Source organism: Pecten maximus, unplaced genomic scaffold (genome assembly GCF_902652985.1).
Source record: "Pecten maximus unplaced genomic scaffold, xPecMax1.1, whole genome shotgun sequence".
Classification (NCBI taxonomy): domain Eukaryota; kingdom Metazoa; phylum Mollusca; class Bivalvia; order Pectinida; family Pectinidae; genus Pecten; species Pecten maximus.
This window is the reverse complement of record NW_022979321.1, coordinates 4,252-31,898: the sequence shown is the minus strand read 5'-3', so window position 1 is coordinate 31,898 and position 27,647 is coordinate 4,252. Positions and strand designations below refer to the sequence as shown.

The window sequence follows — 27,647 nt, the reverse complement described above, 5'->3', positions numbered from 1 at the left end:
GGGCAAAAGTTTTAAAAACCGAAAAATCCTTGTGTCGAGCATTTCCTTCCAATTTTACAGATAAATATTAGTTTCATTCCTAATACTAACTTCACAAACAATTAAAATTTGCATTCCATGTAATTATTTTTTTATAAAAATTTGAAAGCTACGTTTTGTCTCATCATCATACGCATGGTGCTTTATACACAAGCCTATTCCACATGTCATTTGTTGTCTTCCTTGTATTATAGACTGAGACAGGAAAGGTACAGAATTATGTCTGTGGTGTAAAGGACATGTACGATCGTTTTCTCACACCTATTTACTGGGATTGGTATAGCAATATAATATTGGCATAATGGGGTCAGTTTCAGGTATGTGTTCTTATTCTGTTTTTGTAGTTACGGATTGTAGCACTATTCTATGCTTAGCTCATTTCTTTTTCATTTAAGTTTCGTTAAAAGATCTTTTATTCCCTCTGGGTAACGGTTATATCATATAGTTTATCATATGTTAATAATAAAAGAAACAAAAATAAATGCAGGATGTGTTCATTATTCTTACACTTCCCCTATTCCCAATTACAGAGACATGTCTAGTCTTCTATTAAAACAAGAATTCCACGGAAGTAGATGTGTCGCCTGCGCAGAAAGTTAGGTGATTACAAGAGTTATGACAAGGGACATAAATTTCTATTTTTAGGTCATCTGACGCGTGCGTAAACTTTTCACATTTGAAACTTCTTCTCAAGTTCCACTGGTGAGATTGAGCTGCAACTTGCCTGAAATGATGCTGGGATGGTCCTGAGAAAGTGTTGTTATTTTTCAGGTCGGTCAGAAATCCAAGATGGCCGCCATGGCAGCCATCTTGAAAAACACATTCTAAACTTCTTCTCCAGTTCCACTGGTGCGATTGAGCTGGAAATTGGTGAGGATGTTAAGGAAGGAGAGCCAACAAAGTGTTGTTACTTTTCGGCCTCTTAAAAACTTTGACATGGCAGCCATGGCGGCCATTTTGTAACATGATTGCGCAACACCTATTTCAAATTTCAAACTTCTTCTCAAATTCCACCTGTGGGATTCAGCTCTAACTTAACAGAAATGATCCCGAGATAGTCTTGATCAAGTGTTGTTATTTTTTGGGTTGATCCAAATTCAAAGATGGCCACCATGGCCAACAGTGCCACTATACCTGCTACAGAGAATGCATACTACAATAGTATAAGGGTCTTTAATTTAGAGTCAGATGACCGTTAAGGCCCTTGGGCCTCTTGTTAATAACAGTGACATTGACCTTTGACCTTTGGACCTGAAAAGCAATCCAAAGCAAGCACTTTTTGTAAAAAAAAGATCTGCACGAAGTTTTAGTTTTATCAGTCCAATGGAATTTCAGTTATCGCATACAAACTAATTTTCTACTTTAAATAACAGTGACCTTGATCTTTGGTCTTTGGGTCTGAAAAGCAATCTCATGCCAGCATTTTTGGAAAGGAAGAGCTGCATGAAGTTTGAGCTTGATCGGTCCAAAGAAACTTGAAATATCATACGGAAACATTAGTAACTGTGACCTTTGACCTTCAGACCTGGAAAGCAATCCCATGCAAGCCCCTTTAGTAATAAAGTCTGTATGAAGTTTGAGCTTGATCCGCCCAATGGAACTCGAGTTATCGCACGGAAACAAATTTTCTAATTTTTAGTAACAGTGACCTTGATCTTTGACCTTCAGACCTGAAATGCAATCCCAAGCAAGCCCATTTGATAAAGAAGTCTTGTATGAAGTTTGAGCTTGATCAGCACAAGGAAACAAGTTATTGCACACTTATTCTATTTATAGTAACAATAACCTTTACATTCAACCTCCGGACCTGAAATGCAATCCCAAGCAAGCCTCTTTTGTACGGAAGGTCTGTATAAAGTTTGGGTTTGATCAGTCCAAGGAAAGTTGTTATCGAACGGAAACCTCTTCTGCGGACGCCACCGCCGACATTTTGATCCTTATATGTCTCGCAGACGACACACAAATAGCCAGAAATACCTATATTTTGATTTTATATATAGGACAATCTGTTGTTTTTTGGGAGATCTTTTTTTCAATATAAGACTAGACATGTCCCTGTGCCCAAGTTGGACTTCCAAAAGGCTTAATTCCTTGTAATGATGGGTGGAATAAAGGATTTAACTATTAACACCAACAAATAAAAATATTCATTATAAGCCCTTAAGGTACACACAAAATGTGGAGGCAGAGAACATTCTTCTGGGTGCAATTGACTATTCATCCACTCTAAGTTTTAAAGATAGAACTAGGAGTTGAAGCTGAGAGTGGCAATAACGTAAAGTGTAATACCTTGTACTTCTTGTTTTCAATCCATCATGATTATTTTTTGTCGTGGCAACTTTAAAGAAGCGTTAAATATCATTGTTGACTTAACATCGCTTTTTGCGACAATAAAGCTTGACACGGTCTTTACAAATCAGGTGTTTATTCAGTGCGCTACACACAAATAACTACCAGGTCCTTGGAATACCATGCTTCTCTTGCTGGCGACAATGGTGTCAGGTCCCAATAAAGACGGTCCAGACGACACAAACTTACATGTCAGTCCAGGACCGCATTCACAATGGCCGTTTATCTTGCCAAAGACGCTACAGGATTCATTCACACGTTTGTAGACCTCACAGTAGCCTGAAAATGAAGTAATTTAAATCTACTTACAGAAGAAAGACTTACAATGTTAACATACTATTTTAAAGCTTTGAAGTGTCCAAGGACAGACCTTTACACAACAACATGTATAATGGCATATCGTTATGAAGGCTAGCGATTCCTAATTAACTATCTGACCTCTTCGCTAACAACCCATGTCTTACCTCTCCCTTCGCTTATAACTCAAGTCTTACCCCTCTTCACCGATAACCCACGTGTTACCCCTCTTCACAAATAACCCATGTCTTATCTCTCTTCACCGATAACCCACGTGTTACCCCTCTTCACAAATAACCCATGTCTTATCTCTCTTCACCGATAACCCACGTGTTACCCCTCTTCACAAATAACCCATGTCTTATCTCTCTTCACCGATAACCCACGTGTTACCCCTCTTCACAAATAACCCATGTCTTATCTCTCTTCACCGATAACCCACGTGTTACCCCTCTTCACCAATAACCCATGTCTTATCTCTCTTCACCGATAACCCACGTGTTACCCCTCTTCACAAATAACCCATGTCTTATCTCTTCACCGATAACCCACGTGTTACCCCTCTTCACCAATAACCCATGTCTTACCTCTCTTCACCAGTAACCCATGTCTTACCTCTCCCTTCGCTTATAACTCAAGTCTTACCCCTTTTCAGCAATAACCCATGTCTTATCTCTCTTCACCGATAACCCACGTGTTACCCCTCTTCACAAATAACCCATGTCTTATCTCTCTTCACCGATAACCCACGTGTTACCCCTCTTCACAAATAACCCATGTCTTATCTCTCTTCACCGATAACCCACGTGTTACCCCTCTTCACAAATAACCCATGTCTTATCTCTCTTCACCGATAACCCACGTGTTACCCCTCTTCACCAATAACCCATGTCTTACCTCTCTTCACCAGTAACCCATGTCTTACCTCCCCCTTCGCTTATAACTCAAGTCTTACCCCTCTTCACCAATAACCCATGTCTTATCTCTCTTCACCGATAACCCACGTGTTACCCTCTTCACAAATAACCCATGTCTTATCTCTCTTCACCGATAACCCACGTGTTACCCCTCTTCACCAATAACCCATGTCTTACCTCTCTTCACCAGTAACCCATGTCTTACCCCTCTTCACAAATAACCCACGTGTTACCCCCTCTTCACCAATAACCCATGTCTTACCTCTCTTCACCGATAACCCACGTGTTACCCCTCTTCACCAATAACCCATGTCGTACCCCTCTTCACCGATAACCCATGTCTTACCCCTCCCTTCGCTTATAACCCAAGTCTTGCACCTCTTCACAAATACCCCATGTCATACCTTTCTTTTCACCAATAACCCACGCCTTACCTATCTTCACCAATAACCCATGTCTTATCTCTCTTCATCAACCAATAACCCATGACCTACCTCTCTCTCCACCAATAACCCAGGTGTTGCCTCTCCCTTCCCTAATAATCCATATCTTACCTCTTTTCACCAATAACCGAGGAAGCTTATATGGCTAAAGGTCAACCAAATTTGTGAATTATATGGTCTCCACCCCCAAAGGGCCTGAGGGGCGGGGCAAAAAGGGTCAAATTGACTTAAAATTCAAAAATCTTCTACTTTACTCTCAGATATAGTGGAATCAAACACTCTTCATAGATGTAAGGGTCTTAGGGTCTTTTACCAAAATTGTGAATTTCATGACCCTTGGATTTCACGTTTGCCCCTGGGGAGGGGGTAGACTTTACTATAGATTATATAGGGAAATCAAATTTTTGACTATTATTTGTTGGATTTCTATTGGAATTTATTCTAACTTGGTTAACATTATCAGCATGGAATGACAGTTTGATGGTATGCACATGTTGGCCCTGACTGACCCCCTGGGACTGATGGCCGGGGTCAAAAAAGGTCAAATAAATTAACTGAAATGTTTCGAAACTCAGGTTAGCGTTAAGGCCCATGGACCTTTTGTTGTTCCTAGTCTGTTCCATGGTTTCATGTGATAATATTAATTCAACTATGGACAGATTGGTAGTCAGAATTTTAATATAAAGATAAGTTCTGTCTATTTAGATAAAGAGAGACCAATTCGCAAGCGTAAATTTTCTTCCAGTGAGATATGGTATGTAAGGGCCCGAAATCTCACAGAAGTCACCAACTAACCTCCCTGGTGCATCAACGTCAAATCTTGTGGCAGAGATAACTGGGCATGCTGCTGCCTTTTACGGCTCATGATCATTGGCCCCTCGTGGTAGTAACAGCACTCCCCGCTTCCACATTGGTCATCTCTAGTGCAACTCGTCTGAAACCAAGTGTTTAAAAATTGCATTCAAGACACTTTAAGTTATTACACAAGTGAGAAAACGGCTACATTTTCCTTCGAAAATCACCACTTTATCAAATTGCCTCCAATTGGTCTGTATCACTCACCTGGCTCTACAGCAACTTCGAACTTGATCTCGGTCATTTCTGCAAATACTATGCTGATAACCACTTAATTCAAATATCAGAGAAAGCTTTCTCATCTACGAAAAGTAAAATTGTATTGTTTTCTGAAAAACGCATATCCCATAATATACAAAATGTCTACCTATACAAATTTGTACTGCCTGTAGTTGAAGAAATTAAACATGTCGGAATATTGTTAAACGGCAGAAGAAATTCAGTTGAAAGAACTACTAGAGCATGTTGTAAATTAAAAACTGGTGTTATGTCTCTTCTAAAATCTGGGGCTCATCCCAACGCACTTAACCCTCTCACTGTTGCTAAAATAGTCAAAATTAAAGTGTATCCTTCTGCACTTTTCGGATGTGAACTATGGTTACTCTCCAAAACTGAAGTATTATTATTAGAAAAGGCACAAAATTTTATTGTGAAAAGTATTCAAAGGTTTGAAAAGAGAACTAGGACAGACATGTGTGTATCATTGCTTGGCTGGACTAGTATTGAATCTTATATTAATATCAAGAAATTATTATTTCTGGGACGAATTTATAATATCGATAATAGTATGCTAGTACACAAGATATTTATTACTAGATTTTTTATGTTCATTGTAAACAACGAAAAACAACGGATTTATACCCGACATTATTTCTATTTTAAGAAAATATTCATTGTATGAGACTTTTGTTGACTATATAAAGCTAGGGTATTTTCCGGGGAAACTACAATGGAAAAAAAGTGTCTATGAAAATGTATATAGAGTAGAGGAAACTGCATGGTTAGAACGTATGCATAACCACAATGACTTTTTCAGATTTAAATTTATTCATTCTAAGATTAAACCACATTATTTATGGAAATTGGCTATTAAATATCCTCAGTATTATAAATCTATACACTGTATCATAAAATTATGTACAACATCTCGTATGTTGGACCATATGGCTTTATGCCACTACTGTGGTATTTTATACAACGATACTTTAATGCATATAATTCTACATTGTGAAAAGAATACTGCTATTCGTGATAAATTATGGTGTTTTTTATTTAATATGTTGGGTATTGATTTTATTGCGTACTTTCACAATTTATCAGATTTTGAACTAGTTAATGCTTTATTAGGAAGCAAGTTAGACTATGACATGTCTAACGAAGACAACGAATATGTAAGATTAGCAAATGTAAATTTTCTGAATGAAATGCTTAAAAATATAACCCAATTTGCTAACAATTGATGTTTCAATATAATTACTTGTGTGTGAAATAACTTTGTATATGTATATTCAGACTATTCTTGTTTATATGTTGATTGTATGATGTAATTATTCTATTTGTGAATCTTCATTTGTGGAGGAAATAAAGAGAATAATAATGAAGTTTAATCAAAGTTAAGGATATTCTTTTTAACAAACTTGGTAACCCTTCACCCCAGCATGCTGCAGGCCCAATATCAAGTCCGTAGGCTTCTTGGTTATGTAGAAGTTGTTTGAAGTTTTTAACCTATTTGACCCATGTGACCTTGAATGAAGGTTAAAGTCATTCATTTGAACAAACTTGGTAGCGCTTCACACCAACATGCTACAGGCCAGATATCGAGTCCCTGGGCCTCTTGGTCATTGAGAAGTTGTTTCAAAGATTTTCGCCTATTTGACCCATGTGACCTTGAATGAAGATCCAGGTCGTTCATTTGAATAAACTTGGAAGCCCTTCAGCATGCTACAGGCCCAATATCAAGTTCATGGACCTCTTGGTTATTGAGAAGAAGTTGTTAAAATGAAAACGTTGATGCCGGACGGACGACGGCCCCGCAGCACGGAATCAGCTCACCTGCCGTGAGCTTACATGTGTATCTCTTTGTTGACGACAGTCAGCGAATGCTTATAAAAATACCACAGGCCTAACTCAAAAAAATATGATACTTTTTTTATGACAGTGAGAAAGAATTTGAAAGTAACCATTATATTGCGTGTAAACTTTATATAGAAAATAGCTAACCATTTTTACATGGAAGACAGACGGTGTCGATCCACTGCAATTGATGTACGAGGGATTATTGATGTGTTGTGAGCCTCGTATTGAAGGAGATACTCAAGGATGTTTTTCAAGTCCTACTATTCTCTGACTATATAGGCCGTGTACACAAGGACTGGTCTCATTTGGTAAGTTTATATCGACGAGGTAGCACTCTAATGTAAACAAGACAAGCGGCTTCTGCAAAATGAACAAAATCGATGAAAGAAGGCTTAACATAGGATATCCAAAAATATATGGTAGTAACACTAGGGAAAGATGTCCCTTCATGTGGAAAGGTGGGTGGCGGAATTTACGCGCTGCCGACAGAGCCTTGAGGATGACTACCGTCCTGGAAAACCTGTCAATGTTGCAACCCCAGAAATTGTCAATAAAGTTCATGATATTGTCGATCGAGTCACAGAAAGATATATTTGGCGTTTCACAGGAAAAAGTGCATTCCATTCTGACTGAGGATTTTGCAATGAGAAAGCTTGTCAGCCTAATGTGTAACACGACTTCTGACAGTTGATCAGAAGCACACCAGGCGTACATTATCGCGTGCTAATCTTAGCCTTTTGGGGAAGATCCTGCCAACTTTCTTTAGAAATCTGTCACATTATTTCAGGTACCCACTTTCAGTCCGATGATGACGTCATACATGCAGTGGATGACTTTCTGAACAGCCACGAAAATGAGTTTTATAAAAGTGGCATTGGGTCCCTTAACACCGCTGGCAAAAGTGTATAGATACTGACGGGGATTATGTTGGGGAATAATACAATGTGTCCGGCAAAATTCAAATCCTTCAAAATGAGGCTCACAACACATCAATCAGCCCTCGTATTAACACGCGTTCTGGCCAGTCTGGATTTACACCACTGCAATTACTTTCTAGAAGGACAACACGACAGTACACTTATATCATTACTAAATCTATACTTAAAGGTGTTAGTCACTTGTGTGTCTTCTGTTTCAAGAGAAGAACTCAACCTACACTTAGTTTTAGATAGGAGAGAAGCCCTCAGCTTATCATTAGAGTTAGGAGAGAATCCCTCAGCTTACCATTAGTGTTATGAGAGAAGCCCTCAGCTTACCATTAGTGTTATGAGAGAAGCCCTCAGCTTACCGTTAGTGTTATGAGAGAAGCCCTCAGCTTACCATTAGTGTTAGGAGAGAAGCCCTCAGCTTACCATTAGTGTTATGAGAGAAGCCCTCAGCTTATCATTAGAGTTATGAGAGAAGCCATCAGCTTACCATTAGTGTTATGAGAGAAGCCCTCAGCTTACCATTAGTGTTATGAGAGAAGCCCTCAGCTTACCATTAGTGTTATGAGAGAAGCCCTCAGCTTATCATTAGAGTTATGAGAGAAGCCCTCAGCTTACCATTAGTGTTATGAGAGAAGCCCTCAGCTTATCATTAGTGTTATGAGAGAAGCCCTCAGCTTACCGTTAGTGTTATGAGAGAAGCCCTCAGCTTATCATTAGAGTTATGAGAGAAGCCCTCAGCTTACCATTAGTGTTATGAGAGAAGCCCTCAGCTTACATTAGAGTTAGGAGAGAAGCCCTCAGCTTACCATTAGTGTTATGAGAGAAGCCCTCAGCTTACATTAGAGTTATGAGAGAAGCCCTCAGCTTATCATTAGAGTTATGAGAGAAGCCCTCAGCTTATCATTAGAGTTATGAGAGAAGCCCTCAGCTTACCATTAGTGTTATGAGAGAAGCCCTCAGCTTATCATTAGAGTTATGAGAGAAGCCCTCAGCTTACCATTAGTGTTATGAGAGAAGCCCTCAGCTTACATTAGAGTTAGGAGAGAAGCCCTCAGCTTACATTAGAGTTAGGAGAGAAGCCCTTAGCTTACCATTAGTGTTAGGAGAGACTTACTCAGACTATACTTAGTGTTAGAGTGAAGACAATAGAACTCTGCTTACCCGTAGTGTTAGAGAGAAGACAATAGAACTCTGCTTACCCGTAGTGTTAGAGAGAAGACAATAGAACTCTGCTTACCCGTAGTGTTAGAGTGAAGACAATAGAACTCTGCTTACCCGTAGTGTTAGAAAGGAGAGAAGAGCTCAACTAACCCTCAGTGTTAGATAGGAGAGAAAAAAACTCACACCTACACTTAGTGTTAGAGTGAAGAGAGAAGAACTCAGCCTACACTTAGTGTTAAAGCGAAGAGGAAGAACCCAGCTTACCCTTAGTGTTGGGAGAGAAGAACCCAGCTTACCCTTAGTGTTGGGAGAGAAGAACCCAGCTTACCCTTAGTGTTGGGAGAGAAGAACTCCGCTTACCCTTAATGTTAGATAGGAGAGAAGAACCCAGCTTACCCTTTGTGTTGGGAGAGAAGAGGAAGAACTCAGCTTACCCTTAATGTTAGATAGGAGAGAAGAACCCAGCTTACCCTTAGTTTTAGAGTGAAGAGGAAGAACTCAGCTTACCCTTAATGTTAGATAGGAGAGAAGAACCCAGCTTACCCTTAGTTTTAGAGTGAAGAGGAAGAACTCAGCTTACCCTTAGTTTTAGAGCGAAGAGGAAGAACTCAGCTTACCCTTAGTTTTAGAGCGAAGAGGAAGAACTCAGCTTACCCTTAGTTTTAGAGTGAAGAGGAAGAACTCAGCTTACCCTTAGTTTTAGAGTGAAGAGGAAGAACTCAGCTTACCCTTAGTTTTAGAGTGAAGAGGAAGAACTCAGCTTACCCTTAGTTTTAGAGTGAAGAGGAAGAACTCAGCTTACCCTTGCAGAGACCAGAACCATGCACAGACCCAAGATAACAGCTACTTCCTTGAACATTGCAGGTGATTTACTGTGCCAGAACAGGTGTAGTTCTGGCAGTAATTTCCACTCTGCATATATACGTGGATAGAAGGTCACAGAGATAAGGTTCTCTGAGGATCGGCATTATTGGGGCACTGTACCGGATACTACTTACTGAGTTTATTTCAGGAGAGGAACATTTTTCAACACTTTTCAAAACAGTTTCAAAACAGCTTGGGTGACATTTTTGTTTTTTAATTATTTGGATAATTTAGGACAACATGGTTAACATTTATAACATTCAGTAATGCTGCATTCGTTAGTGCTGGTCCCCATGTTATAACACGTGTTTTCTTTATAAAATGATTAGCAGCAGTTTTCACATCGTCACCGATGATAATCTAATCCTTCGGGATAGGATATTGGTATTTCTGCTTACAATTTCTTAAGCTTGTTCTTGAAAGCTGCTCACTCCTGAACTTATTGCACAAAACTATATTTTATTGTTTTGTTGAATTTCAGTGAAGGCGTTTATATTTTGTGTTTGATATAGAAGTGTAACGGGTTGCTAAAATATTATAGAGAAGGAAGAGAATATGATACAGGAACATATATATGTCTAGCTTGTATGATAACTAAATGTCCACTACCTAGCTCAGTTCTTTACACACATTAAACGTTATAGCATGGAAGACCACGTGGGAGATTTCGGGCATATTAACATTAAGTTAAACTCGTTGATCATTTTCTTTATGCCGAGTCTAATCCTAAGCAGTGATAACGGTCGAGACGCCTGGTATTGAGCTACTGAGTGACAATGACCCAGTCAATGGGAAAACATCCGAGAAAGCTGACCGCAATAACCCAATCGGTTAGAGCGCCGGCCATGTGACCTCAGGTGGAGATCCGAGGAGATCCGAAGTGAGTGGTTCGACGCTTCCTAACCGTGTCGGTTTGTATTTGCAGGAAAGCTTGGAAACGGGCCGGTCTGTCTTGTCGTGGTTGTGTCCTTGGGGATGACACTTTACCCTACTTGTTCTGGTTGGCGTACGGTGGGGCATTCCGTATGTTGTTCAGTAAGGCAGTAAGGTAAACTACTACAAGGAGACACCCCTTCGTAATGAACCTGTTCACGGTTAATAAACCTTGACCCCCCCACCACCACCACCACCACCACACACACACACACACAAAATAAATCAAAAATTAAAAAAAATCAAAGTGTTGAGGCCGCTCATAGGTGTTATGCATGAGGGATTAGAATACAGGAAAAGCAAATATTATATACATGTAAATATAAAATGGCATGTAATAAGCAGACATCTTTATTGATTTTTAAGTGCATTCCTGAATGTTTTACAGATGATTATCCTATATCATTTTAAGGAATTGTATTTACTTTAAAAAGGCTGTGGTTGCGTTAAAGTTGTGATGAACAGTGAATTACGTTTTAACCCTCACATGAATTTGCATACTGTGATTAAGTTTAATTCTTAGATCGATTAATCCGTGATGTCCGTCATATCTCGATAACCTACACCGCGGTTCCCTAGGGATACGAGTCCTTTGAATCACTCTCCCATTTTATTTTGGTTCCTGAGTTTTTAATTTGTACTCAATTTTGATTCTCTCCTTGTAATAACCATCTTCGCTAGCCAAGGCTTCTGATTACGTTAAACCCCACGACGTGACGAGTAATCAGACGCCATAGCTAGCGACGATAGTAGATCTGACAACTTCGTTTGAAGAAACCCGTCTCGGAAATTTAATTTGTTCCCGATGAATTGGCTTAACTTGTCTGTTTCGGTGACTTGTTGAATCGCACGTTCATTTTATATACATTGTGCAAGCATTTCACTATCGACTGCCAAAACATGCAACCTCTTTATTGCTATCGGCATCTCTTGTGGCTCAACCTGCACGGCAATTTTTGTGTGGCCTATTTCTCGGAAATGACGAACCAATCAGAAGTATTCTATATTCATTTTAAGTATCGAATGTAAAAACAATCGAAAATATCAATTATCGATTTCCAATTGGAAAAAGCTGAGACTAAAAACAGTATTTGACGTCCGAAGACCATTATTATCAACACACGAGCTCGAGGTGACTTTCCAGTGTCGCATCAAGGTCTCGCACAACTAATTATTTCACTATGTGTTATTACCAATGACTCCGTTCCCTCAATCGCTCATTTGAAGTTCAAATGTTGTGAAATTTATATCAAATTAAAGTTTTCAGATTTCCCTACCAGAAAAATGATGATATTGGGTAGGTTGAATAGCATATAAGAGCACACCAGTACTTGGAAGACAGTAACCCTGATATTTACAGTGGAAAGGGGAACCCCTACCTGGGGAATTCCCGCCTTTTTTACACCTGGAATCCTATATCTTTCTATTTATACCAGAAGTGTATATTTTTCATTTTTTAAATCTCAAAATCCTACTCTTTATTCTCGTATATAGAAAGTACCCACTGCATGTTTAATTTACTCAAGAAATAGCTACAAACCCAAGAAACACATTTTCTTTAGCGACTTGGCTGATTGGCTGAATCAGTTGTGTGAGACCTTAACGCGGTCCCAGACATACTTCACACTGTGCTGAGGCTAATGTTGTTAAGAAAAATTAATGCAATTTTCGCCAATGCTTTCAAGCATACTGAATGTAGATATTTAAGGAATGAAATTTATTTTTGCAACATTCATGAGGTCATAACGACATTAGCTTTCTGGATATGTTCCATGAATCGCATTAATCACAAGCGCTTCAAGGGACATGTATATATCCAAAATGCCCTGAAAGTAATGACTAAAAACTTAATACATAGTTCACACCAACGGCGCTTTGATGGCGCTTTAAAGCGGCGTGTAAAGCGGCACCAAAGCGTAACACAGCTTGATTAAAGCGTCAGGGTCGTAATAGATCGTGGGAAAGCTTGGAGTAAAGTTGGACATTCGGCTAGAGCGCCAAAAATTTTTAAACTGTTTAAAAATTTTGCGCGCTCTGTCACGAATTGATTAAAGCGCCGAGAGCGTATCAAAGCTTAACAAAGCATAACAAAGCTCAGCAAAGCTTGACTCAAAGCGTAGGAAAGCTTAACAGAGCTTGGTTCAAAGCGGGGACCCCAGTCTTCTCAGATTTCTCAAGATTTGCTACGATCGTATCGTATCCATCGTGTTCTTCAAAGATGCAATGATTTTGTGGATCTGCAGCATCTTTATATAGGCTTTTGATCAAAAGCCGCATGAAATCGGCGATCTCGACATTTTCCAATGCGTAACAGAGCTTAACAAAGCGTAACAATGCATAACAGAGCTTGAAAACCGTATCAGAGCCTGATTTAAAGCGTCATAATCGCATAAAAGCGTAATAAAGCGTAACAAAGCTTATCAAAGCGTGACCAAAGCGTGAGGAACCGTTACAAGTCGGGAACTTAAAAATACAAATATAATATTTCAGAAATAACTAGATAGGTTGAAAAAAACATCCTTCGAGTCCAAAGGCTTTATAGAAAATGAACATATTTCCTTCATTTGAAGTACCAATAAAATGATAAGATGAATTATTGTATATATCAAAGTTTTCTTCCGACAGGTTGCAGCTAATTCTCAATTCTTGCCTCGTTAAAGTACGTTGCTTGAACTGAGTAAGGCTTTGTGCCATTGAAATATTTACAATGTCATTTTTGTGAGACTAAGGTAGTACATTGTAATTATTTTATTTTCGACAAAATACTTTCGAAACAAATTGATAGATACGTTCTAAAATATGTTAAAATGTCTACAAAACTATGAGTGAACTATCTAGATTCTATCTTCCGATATATTTTAATTCATTCCTCATCTGTTGCCCATCGCCAACACTCTATAGGACTGAATGGAATGGGTTACTTATAGTTTATGTAAACAGTAATTAACACTCTCTAGGACTGAATGGAATGGGTTACTTATGGTAGATTATGTAAATAGTAATTAACACTCTATAGGAGTGAATGCAATGGGTTACTTATGGTAATTATGTAATTAGTAATTAACACTCTATAGGACTGAATGGAATGGGTTACTTATGGTAGATTATGTAATTAGTAATTAACACTCTCTAGGACTGAATGGGATGGGTTACTTATGTTAGATTATGTAAATAGTAATTGTAACTCTCTATGACTGAATGGGATGGGTTGCGTATGGTAGATTATGTAATTAGTAATTAACACTCTAGGACTGAATGGAATGGGTTACTTATGATAGATTATGTAAATAGTAATTGTAACTCTCTAAGACTGAATGGGATGGGTTGCGTATGGTAGATTATGTAATTAGTAATTAACACTCTCTAGGACTGAATGGGATGGGTTACTTATGTTAGATTATGTAAATAGTAATTGTAACTCTCTATGACTGAATGGGATGGGTTGCGTATGGTAGATTATGTAATTAGTAATTAACACTCTAGGACTGAATAGAATGGGTTACTTATGATAGATTATGTAAATAGTAATTGTAACTCTCTAGGACTGAATGGAATGGGTTACTTATGATAGATTATGTAATTAGTAATTAACACTCTAGGACTGAATGGAATGGGTTACTTATGATAGATTATGTAAATAGTAATTGTAACTCTCTAAGACTGAATGGGATGGGTTGCGTATGGTAGATTATGTAATTAGTAATTAACACTCTAGGACTGAATGGAATGGGTTACTTATGATAGATTATGTAAATAGTAATTGTAACTCTCTAAGACTGAATGGGATGGGTTGCGTATGGTAGATTATGTAATTAGTAATTAACACTCTCTATGACTGAATGGAATGGGTTACTATGGTAGATTATGTAAATAGTAATTGTAACTCTCTAGGACTGAATGGAATGGGTTGCGTATGGTAGTTTATGTAAATAGTAATTGTAACTCTCTAGGACTGAATGGAATGGGTTACTTATGTTAGATTATGTAAATAGTAATTGTAACTCTCTAGGACTGAATGGAATGGGTTACTTATGATAGATTATGTAATTAGTAATTAACACTCTAGGACTGAATGGAATGGGTTACTATGGTAGATTATGTAAATAGTAATTGTAACTCTCTAGGACTGAATGGAATGGGTTGCGTATGGTAGATTATGTAAATAGTAATTAACACTCTCTAGGACTGAATGGAATGGGTTACTATGGTAGTTTATGTAAATAGTAATTGTAACTCTCTAGGACTGAATGGAATGGGTTACTATGGTAGATTATGTAAATAGTAATTGTAACTCTCTAGGACTGAATGGGATGGGTTACTTATGGTAGATTAAGTAAATAGTAATTAACACTCTCTATGACTGAATGGAATGGGTTACTATGGTAGATTATGTAAATAGTAATTAACACACTCTAGGACTGAATGGGATGGGTTATTTATGGTAGATTATGTAAATAGTAATTAACACTCTCTAGGACTGAATGGAATGGGTTACTATGGTAGATTATGTAAATAGTAATTGTAACTCTCTAGGACTGAATGGGATGGGTTACTTATGATAGATTATGTAATTAGTAATTAACACTCTCTAGGACTGAATGGGATGGGTTACTTATGGTAGATTAAGTAAATAGTAATTAACACTCTCTATGACTGAATGGAATGGGTTACTATGGTAGATTATGTAAATGTTATAGTAACTCTCTAGGACTGAATGGGATGGGTTGCGTATGGTAGATTATTTAAATAGTAGTTGAAAACAGGAAATAAAGATAAAATTGGAATATATTCTGTGTTTAAAGACCTTGAATGGCAGGTGGTGTGTAACACGGTGTCAACCGTCTCTCCGACCTGGCTCTCCTTGAAAGTCGATAGGTACCCGATTCACGGCGATTGTACTGTACCTTCGATCCATGTATACACATGTGTGTATTAGCGGAATTACTCAGCTGTAGAATGGTTATGTATATCTGTCAATTATGGTGACCATTTTGTACAGCGTTGTAAACATGGACGTCACCACTGGTTTGGTGTTTATTATGGTTTTCTTGCTGGTTCATAAACTATTCAGGGTACGACAGTTACATGTATCAATGCAGAAAAGTCTGCCTCCATGTCCGTCGTTCTGGCTGCCGGTCGTCGGCCATTTACCATTACTGGCTCAGAGAGACTTGCTGGAAACACTGAACATACAAAGACAGAAGCTAGGAGATATCTACCGCCTGGAGATTGGGAGTACCACCGTCGTTGTTATTAGTAGTTACCGACTTCTGTACAGTGCCTTCATCAACAACGCCGACATCTTCTCGGATCGTCCACACACGGTTTTCATGGAATTATGTAAAGATAATGGTAGGAAGTGTTACGTAACCAAACTTCATTTTGATACTTATAATGCATTCATACAAATAGTAGTATACCAGTGGTAACAAGTCCGCAAGGTCAAAGTGAGTGTTTACATATGTATTCACTGAAGCATACTTGGCCTAAACAAATATTTATTTCAGAGTGTGTTGAATGACGTTGCTAACAAAAACACTCCGAGGGACGCTGACTGTTAATAACAGCATGTCTATAGTGATGGGGAGGGGCTGTGACTGTCTGTTATATCGTGTCTAGTGGTGGGGAGGGACGTTGACTGTCTGTTATATAATGTCTAGTGGTGGGGAGGGGCGGTGACTATGTTATATCGTGTCTTGTGGTGGGGAGGGGCGGTGACTGTCTGTTATATAATGTCTAGTGGTGGGGAGGGGCGGTGACTGTCTGTTATATAATGTCTAGTGGTGGGGAGGGGCGGTGACTGTCTGTTATATAATGTCTAGTGGTGGGGAGGGGCGGTGACTATGTTATATCGTGTCTTGTGGTGGGGAGGGGCGGTGACTGTCTGTTATATAATGTCTAGTGGTGGGGAGGGGCGGTGACTGTCTGTTATATAATGTCTAGTAGTGGGGAGGGGCGGTGACTGTCTGTTATATAATGTCTAGTGGTGGGGAGGGGCGGTGACTGTCTGTTATATCGTGTCTAGTGGTGGGGAGGGGCGGTGACTGTCTGTTATATAATGTCTAGTGGTGGGGAGGGGGCGGTGACTGTTATATCATGTCTAGTGGTGGGGAGGGGCGTCGACTGTCTGTTATATCGTGTCTAGTGGTGGGGAGGGGCGTCGACTGTCTGTTATATCAAGTCTAGTGGTGGGGAGGGGCGTTGACTGTCTGTTATATCGTGTCTAGTGGTGGGGAGGGGCGGTGACTGTCTGTTATATCGTGTCTAGTGGTGGGGAGGGGCGGTGACTGTCTGTTATATCGTGTCTAGTGGTGGGGAGGGGCGGTGACTGTCTGTTATATCGTGTCTAGTGGTGGGGGAGGGGCGGTGACTGTCTGTTATATAATGTCTAGTGGTGGGGAGGGGCGGTTACTGTCTGTTATATCGTGTCTAGTGGTGGGGAGGGACGTTGACTGTCTGTTATATCATGCCTAGTGGTGGAGAGGGGCGGCGACTGTCTGTTATATCATGTCTAGTGGTGGGGAGGGGCGGCGACTGTCTGTTATATCATGTCTAGTGGTGGGGAGGGGCGGTGACTGTTATATCATGTCTAGTGTTGGGGAGGGGCGGTGACTGTCTGTTATATCGTGTCTAGTGGTGGGGAGGGGCGTCGACTGTCTGTTATATCATGTCTAGTGGTGGGGAGGGGCGTCGACTCTGTTATATCGTGTCTAGTGGTGGGGAGGGGCGTCGACTGTCTGTTATGTCATGTTTAGTGGTGGGGAGGGGCGTCGACTGTCTGTTATATCATGTCTATTGGTGGGGAGGGGCGTCGACTGTCTATTATATCGTGTCTAGTGGTGGGGAGGGGCGTCGACTGTCTGTTATATCAAGTCTAGTGGTGGGGAGGGGCGTTGACTGTCTGTTATATCGTGTCTAGTGGTGGGGAGGGGCGTTGACTGTCTGTTATATCGTGTCTAGTGGTGGGGAGGGGCGGTGACTGTCTGTTATATCGTATCTAGTGGTGGGGAGGGGCGGTGACTGTCTGTTATATCGTGTCTAGTGGTGGGGAGGGGCGGTGACTGTCTGTTATATCGTGTCTAATGGTGGGGAGGGGCGGTGACTGTCTGTTAAATCGTGTCTAGTGGTGGGGAGGGGCGGTGACTGTGTTATATCGTGTCTAGTGGTGGGGAGGGGCGGTGACTGTCTGTTATATCGTGTCTAGTGGTGGGGAGGGGCGTTGACTGTCTGTTATATAATGTCTAGTGGTGGGGAGGGGCGGTTACTGTCTGTTATATCGTGTCTAGTGGTGGGGAGGGACGTTCACTGTCTGTTATATCATGTCTAGTGGTGGGGAGGGGCGGCGACTGTCTGTTATATCATGTCTAGTGGTGGGGAGGGGCGGCGACTGTCTGTTATATCATGTCTAGTGGTGGGGAGGGGCGGTGACTGTCTGTTATATCGTGTCTAGTGGTGGGGAGGGGCGGCGACTGTCTGTTATATCATGTCTAGTGGTGGGGAGGGGCGTCGACTGTCTGTTTTATCGTGTCTAGTGGTGGGGAGGGGCGTCGACTGTCTGTTATATCATGTCTATTGGTGGGGAGGGGCGTCGACTGTCTGTTTTATCATGTCTATTGGTGGGGAGGGGCGTCGACTGTCTATTATATCGTGTCTAGTGGTGGGGAGGGGCGTCGACTGTCTGTTATATCAAGTCTAGTGGTGGGGAGGGGCGTTGACTGTCTGTTATATCGTGTCTAGTGGTGGGGAGGGGCGGTGACTGTCTGTTATATCGTGTCTAGTGGTGGGGAGGGGCGGGTGACTGTCTGTTATAATCGTGTCTAGTGGGTGGGGAGGGGCGGTGACTGTCTGTTATATCGTGTCTAGTGGTGGGGAGGGGCGGTGACTGTGTTATATCGTGTCTAGTGGTGGGGAGGGGCGGTGACTGTCTGTCATATCGTGTCTAGTGGTGGGGAGGGGCGGTGACTGTCTGTTATATCGTATCTAGTGGTGGGGAGGGGCGGTTACTGTCTGTTATATCGTGTTTAGTGGTGGGGAGGGACGTTGACTGTCTGTTATATCATGTCTAGTGGTGGGGAGGGGCGGCGACTGTCTGTTATATCATGTCTAGTGGTGGGGAGGGGCGGTGACTATGTTATATCGTGTCTTGTGGTGGGGAGGGGCGGTGACTGTCTGTTATATAATGTCTAGTGGTGGGGAGGGGCGGTGACTATGTTATATCGTGTCTTGTGGTGGGGAGGGGCGGTGACTGTCTGTTATATAATGTCTAGTGGTGGGGAGGGGGCGGTGACTGTCTGTTATATAATGTCTAGTAGTGGGGAGGGGGGGGTGACTGTCTGTTATATAATGTCTAGTGGTGGGGAGGGGCGGTGACTGTCTGTTATATCATGTCTAGTGGTGGGGGGGGGGCGGTGACTGTCTGTTATATAATGTCTAGTGGTGGGGAGGGGCGGTGACTGTTATATCATGTCTAGTGGTGGGGAGGGGGCGTCGACTGTCTGTTATTATCGTGTCTAGTGGTGGGGAGGGGCGTCGACTGTCTGTTATATCAAGTCTAGTGGTGGGGAGGGGCGTTGACTGTCTGTTATATCGTGTCTAGTGGTGGGGAGGGGCGGTGACTGTCTGTTATATCGTGTCTAGTGGTGGGGAGGGGCGGTGACTGTCTGTTATATCGTGTCTAGTGGTGGGGAGGGGCGGTGACTGTCTGTTATATCGTGTCTAGTGGTGGGGAGGGGCGGTGACTGTCTGTTATATAATGTCTAGTGGTGGGGAGGGGGCGGTTACTGTCTGTTATAATCGTGTCTAGTGGTGGGGAGGGACGTTGACTGTCTGTTATATCATGCCTAGTGGTGGGGAGGGGCGGCGACTGTCTGTTATATCATGTCTAGTGGTGGGGAGGGGCGGCGACTGTCTGTTATATCATGTCTAGTGGTGGGGAGGGGCGGTGACTGTTATATCATGTCTAGTGTTGGGGAGGGGCGGTGACTGTCTGTTATATCGTGTCTAGTGGTGGGGAGGGGCGTCGACTGTCTTTATATCATGTCTAGTGGTGGGGAGGGGCGTCGACTCTGTTATATCGTGTCTAGTGGTGGGGAGGGGCGTCGACTGTCTGTTATGTCATGTTTAGTGGTGGGGAGGGGGGGTCGACTGTCTGTTATATCATGTCTATTGGTGGGGAGGGGCGTCGACTGTCTATTATATCGTGTCTAGTGGTGGGGAGGGGGCGTCGACTGTCTGTTATATCAAGTCTAGTGGTGGGGAGGGGCGTTGACTGTCTGTTATATCGTGTCTAGTGGTGGGGAGGGGCGTTGACTGTCTGTTATATCGTGTCTAGTGGTGGGGAGGGGCGGTGACTGTCTGTTTATATCGTGTCTAGTGGGGGGGAGGGGCGGTGACTGTCTGTTATATCGTGTCTAGTGGGGGGGGGGGGGGCGGTGACTGTCTGTTATATCGTGTCTAATGGTGGGGAGGGCGGTGACTGTCTGTTATATCGTGTCTAGTGGTGGGGAGGGGCGGTGACTGTGTTATATCGTGTCTAGTGGTGGGGAGGGGCGGTGACTGTCTGTTATATCGTGTCTAGTGGTGGGGAGGGGCGTTGACTGTCTGTTATATAATGTCTAGTGGTGGGGGAGGGGCGGTTACTGTCTGTTATATCGTGTCTAGTGGTGGGGAGGGACGTTCACTGTCTGTTATATATCATGTCCTAGTGGTGGGGGGGGGGCGGCGACTGTCTGTTATATCATGTCTAGTGGTGGGGAGGGGCGGCGACTGTCTGTATATCATGTCTAGTGGTGGGGAGGGGCGGTGGACTGTTATATCATGTCTAGTGGTGGGGGGGGGGCGGTGACTGTCTGTTTTATCGTGTCTAGTGGTGGGGAGGGGCGGCGACTGTCTGTTATATCATGTCTAGTGGTGGGGAAGGGCGTCGACTGTCTGTTATAATCGTGTCTAGTGGTGGGGAGGGGCGTCGACTGTCTGTTATATCATGTCTATTGGTGGGGAGGGGCGTCGACTGTCTGTTTTATCATGTCTAGTGGGTGGGGAGGGGCGGTGACTGTCTGTTATATCGTATCTAGTGGTGGGGAGGGGCGGTTACTGTCTGTTATATCGTGTTTAGTGGTGGGGAGGGACGTTGACTGTCTGTTATATCATGTCTATTGGTGGGGAGGGGCGTCGACTGTCTGTTTTATCATGTCTATTGGTGGGGAGGGGCGTCGACTGTCTATTATATCGTGTCTAGTGGTGGGGAGGGGCGGCGACTGTCTGTTATATCGAGTCTAGTGGTGGGGGAGGGGCGTTGGACTGTCTGTTATATCGTGTCTAGTGGTGGGGAGGGGCGGTGACTGTCTGTTATATCGTGTCTAGTGGTGGGGAGGGGCGGTGACTGTCTGTTATATCGTGTCTAGTGGTGGGGAGGGGCGGTGACTGTCTGTTATATCGTGTCTAGTGGTGGGGGAGGGGCGGTGACTGTGTTATATCGTGTCTAGTGGTGGGGAGGGGCGGTGACTGTCTGTCATATCGTGTCTAGTGGTGGGGAGGGGCGGTGACTGTCTGTTATATCGTATCTAGTGGTGGGGAGGGGGCGGTTACTGTCTGTTATATCGTGTTTAGTGGTGGGGAGGGACGTTGACTGTCTGTTATATCATGTCTAGTGGTGGGGAGGGGCGGCGACTGTCTGTTATATCATGTCTAGTGGTGGGGAGGGGCGGTGACTATGTTATATCGTGTCTTGTGGTGGGGAGGGGCGGTGACTGTCTGTTATATAATGTCTAGTGGTGGGGAGGGGCGGTGACTGTCTGTTATATAATGTCTAGTAGTGGGGAGGGGCGGTGACTGTCTGTTATATAATGTCTAGTGGTGGGGAGGGGCGGTGACTGTCTGTTATATCGTGTCTAGTGGTGGGGAGGGGCGGTGACTGTCTGTTATATAATGTCTAGTGGTGGGGAGGGGCGGTGACTGTTATATCATGTCTAGTGGTGGGGAGGGGCGTCGACTGTCTGTTATATCGTGTCTAGTGGTGGGGAGGGGCGTCGACTGTCTGTTATATCAAGTCTAGTGGTGGGGAGGGGCGTTGACTGTCTGTTATATCGTGTCTAGTGGTGGGGAGGGGCGGTGACTGTCTGTTATATCGTGTCTAGTGGTGGGGAGGGGCGGTGACTGTCTGTTATATCGTGTCTAGTGGTGGGGAGGGGCGGGTGACTGTCTGTTATATCGTGTCTAGTGGTGGGGAGGGGCGGTGACTGTCTGTTATATAATGTCTAGTGGTGGGGAGGGGCGGTTACTGTCTGTTATATCGTGTCTAGTGGTGGGGAGGGACGTTGACTGTCTGTTATATCATGCCTAGTGGTGGAGAGGGGCGGCGACTGTCTGTTATATCATGTCTAGTGGTGGGGAGGGGCGGCGACTGTCTGTTATATCATGTCTAGTGGTGGGGAGGGGCGGTGACTGTTATATCATGTCTAGTGTTGGGGGGGGGGCGGTGACTGTCTGTTATATCGTGTCTAGTGGTGGGGAGGGGCGTCGACTGTCTGTTATATCATGTCTAGTGGTGGGGAGGGGCGTCGACTCTGTTATATCGTGTCTAGTGGTGGGGAGGGGCGTCGACTGTCTGTTATGTCATGTTTAGTGGTGGGGAGGGGCGTCGACTGTCTGTTATATCATGTCTATTGGTGGGGAGGGGCGTCGACTGTCTATTATATCGTGTCTAGTGGTGGGGAGGGGCGTCGACTGTCTGTTATATCAAGTCTAGTGGTGGGGAGGGGCGTTGACTGTCTGTTATATCGTGTCTAGTGGTGGGGAGGGGGTGTTGACTGTCTGTTATATCGTGTCTAGTGGTGGGGGGGGGGCGGTGACTGTCTGTTATATCGTGTCTAGTGGTGGGGAGGGGCGGGGTGACTGTCTGTTATATCGTGTCTAGTGGTGGGGAGGGGCGGTGACTGTCTGTTATATCGTGTCTAATGGTGGGGAGGGCGGTGACTGTCTGTTATATCGTGTCTAGTGGTGGGGAGGGGCGGTGACTGTGTTATATCGTGTCTAGTGGTGGGGAGGGGCGGTGACTGTCTGTTATATCGTGTCTAGTGGTGGGGAGGGGCGTCGACTGTCTGTTATATCGTGTCTAGTGGTGGGGAGGGGCGTCGACTGTCTGTTATATCAAGTCTAGTGGTTGGGGGGGGCGGTTTACTGTCTGTTTAATCGTGTCTATTGGGGGGGAGGGGCGGTTTACTGTTTTATAAACTTTGTTATTGTTGGGGGGGCTATTGGTTGTTTTTTGGGGGGTTACCTGTTCTTTGTTTTAAATTTGGGGGTCTTTTTCTGATTTTTTGGGGGGAGGGGGGGGGGGTGACTGTCCCGTTATCTCGTCTATTTGGGGGGGAGGGCTTTGTTTCTTTTATGTCTTGGGTTTTTAATATTTCTGTTTTGTTGTTTTGGGGGGGGCCAAAATGTTGTTTAAAATTTTTTTTCCTACTTTTTTTGGTCAAAAGGGGGGAAAAAAGGGGGGGAACGTCTGTTATAAAAGGTTTTATGGGGGGGTGGGGGGGGTTAACCCGTCTGGGTTTTAAACCTGCCCATTTGGGGGGGAGGGGGTCTCACTGTCCCGTTTTTTCTAATTTTAAACATGGGGGGGCCCGTTAATTTATTTTGGGTTTATGATGTTTTTGTTTTTGGTGGGAGGGGGGCGGCCGGACTGTCTGTTATATCATGTCTATGGTGGGGCGGGGCGGTGACTGTTATATCATGTCTAGTGTTGGGAGGGAAGGGCGGTGACGGTCTGTTTATATCGTGTCTAGTGGTGGGGAGGGGCGTCGACGTCTGTTATATCATGTCTAGTGGTGGGGAGGGGCGTCGACTCTGTTATATCGTGTCTAGTGGTGGGGAGGGGCGTCGACTGTCTGTTATGTCATGTTTAGGTGGGGGGAGGGCGTCGACTGTCTGTATATCATGTCTATTGGTGGGGAGGGGCGTCGACTGTCTATTATATCGTGTCTAGTGGTGGGGAGGGGCGTCGACTGTCTGTTATATCAAGTCTAGTGGTGGGGAGGGGCGTTGACTGTCTGTTATATCGTGTCTAGTGGTGGGGAGGGGCGTGACTGTCTGTTATATCGTGTCTAGTGGTGGGGAGGGGCGGTGACTGTCTGTTATATCGTGTCTAGTGGTGGGGAGGGGCGGTGACTGTCTGTTATATCGTGTCTAGTGGTGGGGAGGGGCGGTGACTGTCTGTTATATCGTGTCTAATGGTGGGGAGGGCGGTGACTGTCTGTTATATCGTGTCTAGTGGTGGGGAGGGGCGGTGACTGTGTTATATCGTGTCTAGTGGTGGGGAGGGGCGGTGACTGTCTGTTATATCGTGTCTAGTGGTGGGGAGGGGCGTTGACTGTCTGTTATATAATGTCTAGTGGTGGGGAGGGGCGGTTACTGTCTGTTATATCGTGTCTAGTGGTGGGGAGGGGCGTTCACTGTCTGTTATATCATGTCTAGTGGTGGGGAGGGGCGGTGACTGTTATATCATGTCTAGTGGTGGGGAGGGGCGGTGACTGTCTGTTTTATCGTGTCTAGTGGTGGGGAGGGGCGGCGACTGTCTGTTATATCATGTCTAGTGGTGGGGAGGGGCGTCGACTGTCTGTTATATCGTGTCTAGTGGTGGGGAGGGGCGTCGACTGTCTGTTATATCATGTCTATTGGTGGGGAGGGGCGTCGACTGTCTGTTTTATCATGTCTAGTGGTGGGGAGGGGCGGTGACTGTCTGTTATATCGTATCTAGTGGTGGGGAGGGGCGGTTACTGTCTGTTATATCGTGTTTAGTGGTGGGGAGGGACGTTGACTGTCTGTTATATCATGTCTAGTGGTGGGGAGGGGCGGCGACTGTCTGTTATATCATGTCTAGTGGTGGGGAGGGGCGGTGACTGTCTGTTATATAATGTCTAGTGGTGGGGAGGGGCGGTGACTGTCTGTTATTGACACAAACGTAAGTTTGAGTCTATGTCAGCGCTTTTGAGGTGTAGCTGACAAAATCTACGATGCCCTCTGGCGGATACTGCCTTGGCCAATCTAACCGTTGCTTTACAGTAACTCCGTAATGCTATGCAGTAAATATTTGTAAATATCGTAAATATTCACGATAAAAAATGACATATAGTAAAGTTCAGCTATAAAAAAAATTACCTTTTGTTTTGTTGACACAAACGTAGACACAAACGTAAGTTTGAGTCTATGTCAGCGCTTTTGAGGGCTCTGGCGGATACTGCTGTTGGCCAATCTAAACGTTGCTTTACAGTAACTCCGTAATGTTATGCAGTAAATATTTGTTTAACTTCACGATAAAAAATGACATACAGTGAAGTTCAGCTATTAAAAAAAATCACCTTTTGTTTTGTTGTATTTTAAAAGCTGACAGGACAATGTGTTTTTTTTTGGCATTTTCGTTCGCTCTGACACAACTTCCACTGCCACTTCACAATCATATTCTATCGCAAAAAACAAATAGTCCCGTGACTTACGGAGTCAAATGCAACACTGCAGTTTCGTTAGATATATGACAAAACAACAGAACCTCACAAATAGATAGTTTTCAAAGTATTTAATTTAAGTATGTTCTGTCGATGATACGTAAGAATATTTTTCCGCGTTGAACGCATTAGATTTCACGCGGAATGATACAATCGACTTTTCGCTGGCGCCATATTACTGCTTACCTGTGACCCGGAAGAAAAATCTACTAACATCACGCTGAATTTTCATCATCGACATCTATGTGTTCTTAGCTCACCTGCCCGAAGGGCAAGTGAGCTTATGCCGTGGCGCGGCGTCCGTCGTCCGTCCGTCCGGCCGTCCGGCCGTCCGTCCGGCGTCAACTTTCCATTCAAGCAACTTCTTCTCAATAACCAAAAGGCCTAGAGACCTAATATTGGGCCTGTAGCATGCTGGGGTGAAGGGCTACCAAGTTTGTTCAAATGAATGACCTTGACCTTCATTCAAGGTCACAGGAGTCAAAAAGGCTAAAATCTTCAAACAACTTCTTCTCAACAACCAATAGTCCCAGGGAGTTGATATTGGGTCTGTAGCATGCTGGGGTAAAGGGCTACCAAGTTTGTTCAAATGAATGACCTTGACTTTCATTCAAGGTCACAGGAGTCAAAAAGGCTAAAAAAAAATTAGACGACTTCTTCTAAATAGCCAAAAGACCCAGGGACTTGATATTGGGTCTGTAGCATGCTGGGGTGAAGGGCTACCAAGTTTGTTCAAATGAATGACCTTGACCTTCATTCAAGGTCACAGGAGTCAAAAAGGCTAAAATCTTTAAACGACTTCTTCTCAATAGCCAAGAGTCCCAGGGACTTGATATTGGGTCTGTAGCATGCTGGGGTGAAGGGCTACCAAGTTTGTTCAAATGAATGACCTTGACTTTCATTCAAGGTCACAGGAGTCAAAAAGGCTAAAATCTTTAAACGACTTCTTCTCAATAACCAAGAGTCCCAGGGAGTTGATATTGGGTCTGTAGCATGCTCGGGTGAAGGGCTACCAAGTTTGTTCAAATGAATGACCTTGACTTTCATTCAAGGTCACAGGGGTCAAAAAGGCTAAAATCTTTAAACAACTTCTTCTCAATAACCAAGAGTCCCAGGGAGTTGATATTGGGTCTGTAGCATGCTGGGGTGAAGGGCTACCAAGTTTGTTCAAATGAATGACCTTGACCGTCATTCAAGGTCACAGGAGTCAAAAAGGCTAAAATCTTCAAACAACTTCTTCTCAACAACCAATAGTCCCAGGGAGTTGATATTGGGTCTGTAGCATGCTGGGGTAAAGGGCTACCAAGTTTGTTCAAATGAATGACCTTGACTTTCATTCAAGGTCACAGGAGTCAAAAAGGCTAAAAAAAATTAGACGACTTCTTCTAAATAGCCAAAAGACCCAGGGACTTGATATTGGGTCTGTAGCATGCTGGGGTGAAGGGCTACCAAGTTTGTTCAAATGAATGACCTTGACCTTCATTCAAGGTCACAGGAGTCAAAAAGGCTAAAATCTTTAAACGACTTCTTCTCAATAGCCAAGAGTCCCAGGGACTTGATATTGGGTCTGTAGCATGCTGGGGTGAAGGGCTACCAAGTTTGTTCAAATGAATGACCTTGACTTTCATTCAAGGTCACAGGAGTCAAAAAGGCTAAAATCTTTAAACGACTTCTTCTCAATAACCAAGAGTCCCAGGGAGTTGATATTGGGTCTGTAGCATGCTCGGGTGAAGGGCTACCAAGTTTGTTCAAATGAATGACCTTGACTTTCATTCAAGGTCACAGGGGTCAAAAAGGCTAAAATCTTTAAACAACTTCTTCTCAATAACCAAGAGTCCCAGGGAGTTGATATTGGGTCTGTAGCATGCTGGGGTGAAGGGCTACCAAGTTTGTTCAAATGAATGACCTTGACCGTCATTCAAGGTCACAGGAGTCAAAAAGGCTAAAATCTTTAAACGACTTCTTCTCAATAACCAAGAGTCCCAGAGGCCTAATATTTGGCCTGTAGCATGCTGGGGTGAAGGGCTCCCAAGTTTGTTCAAATGAATGACCTCGACTTTCATTCAAGGTCACAGGAGTCAAAAAGGCTAAAATCTTTAAACGACTTCTTCTCAATAACCAAGAGTCCCAGGGAGTTGATATTGGGTCTGTAGCATGCTGCGGTAAAGGGCTACCAAGTTTGTTCAAATGAATGACCTTGACCTTCATTCAAGGTCACGTCGATCAAGTATGCTTAAATCTTTAAATGACTTTTAGTGAAAAGCCAAAGTGCAGAGAGACATT

At 43.3% G+C, this 27,647-nt stretch overlaps 1 protein-coding gene across 1 annotated transcript; it reads right to left on the bottom strand.

Moving 5' to 3' along the window:
• Positions 1–2,447: 2,447 nt before the first annotated feature.
• Positions 2,448–9,983, bottom strand: LOC117318484. The gene is made up of 3 exons (XM_033873463.1): positions 9,869–9,983; positions 4,841–4,979; positions 2,448–2,667 (listed from the first exon to the last, which is right to left on the bottom strand). Exons 1-3 carry the CDS (start codon positions 9,923–9,925, stop codon positions 2,468–2,470), a joined length of 396 nt encoding a protein of 131 aa, XP_033729354.1. The 5' UTR covers positions 9,926–9,983; the 3' UTR covers positions 2,448–2,467.
• Positions 9,984–27,647: the final 17,664 nt, after the last annotated feature.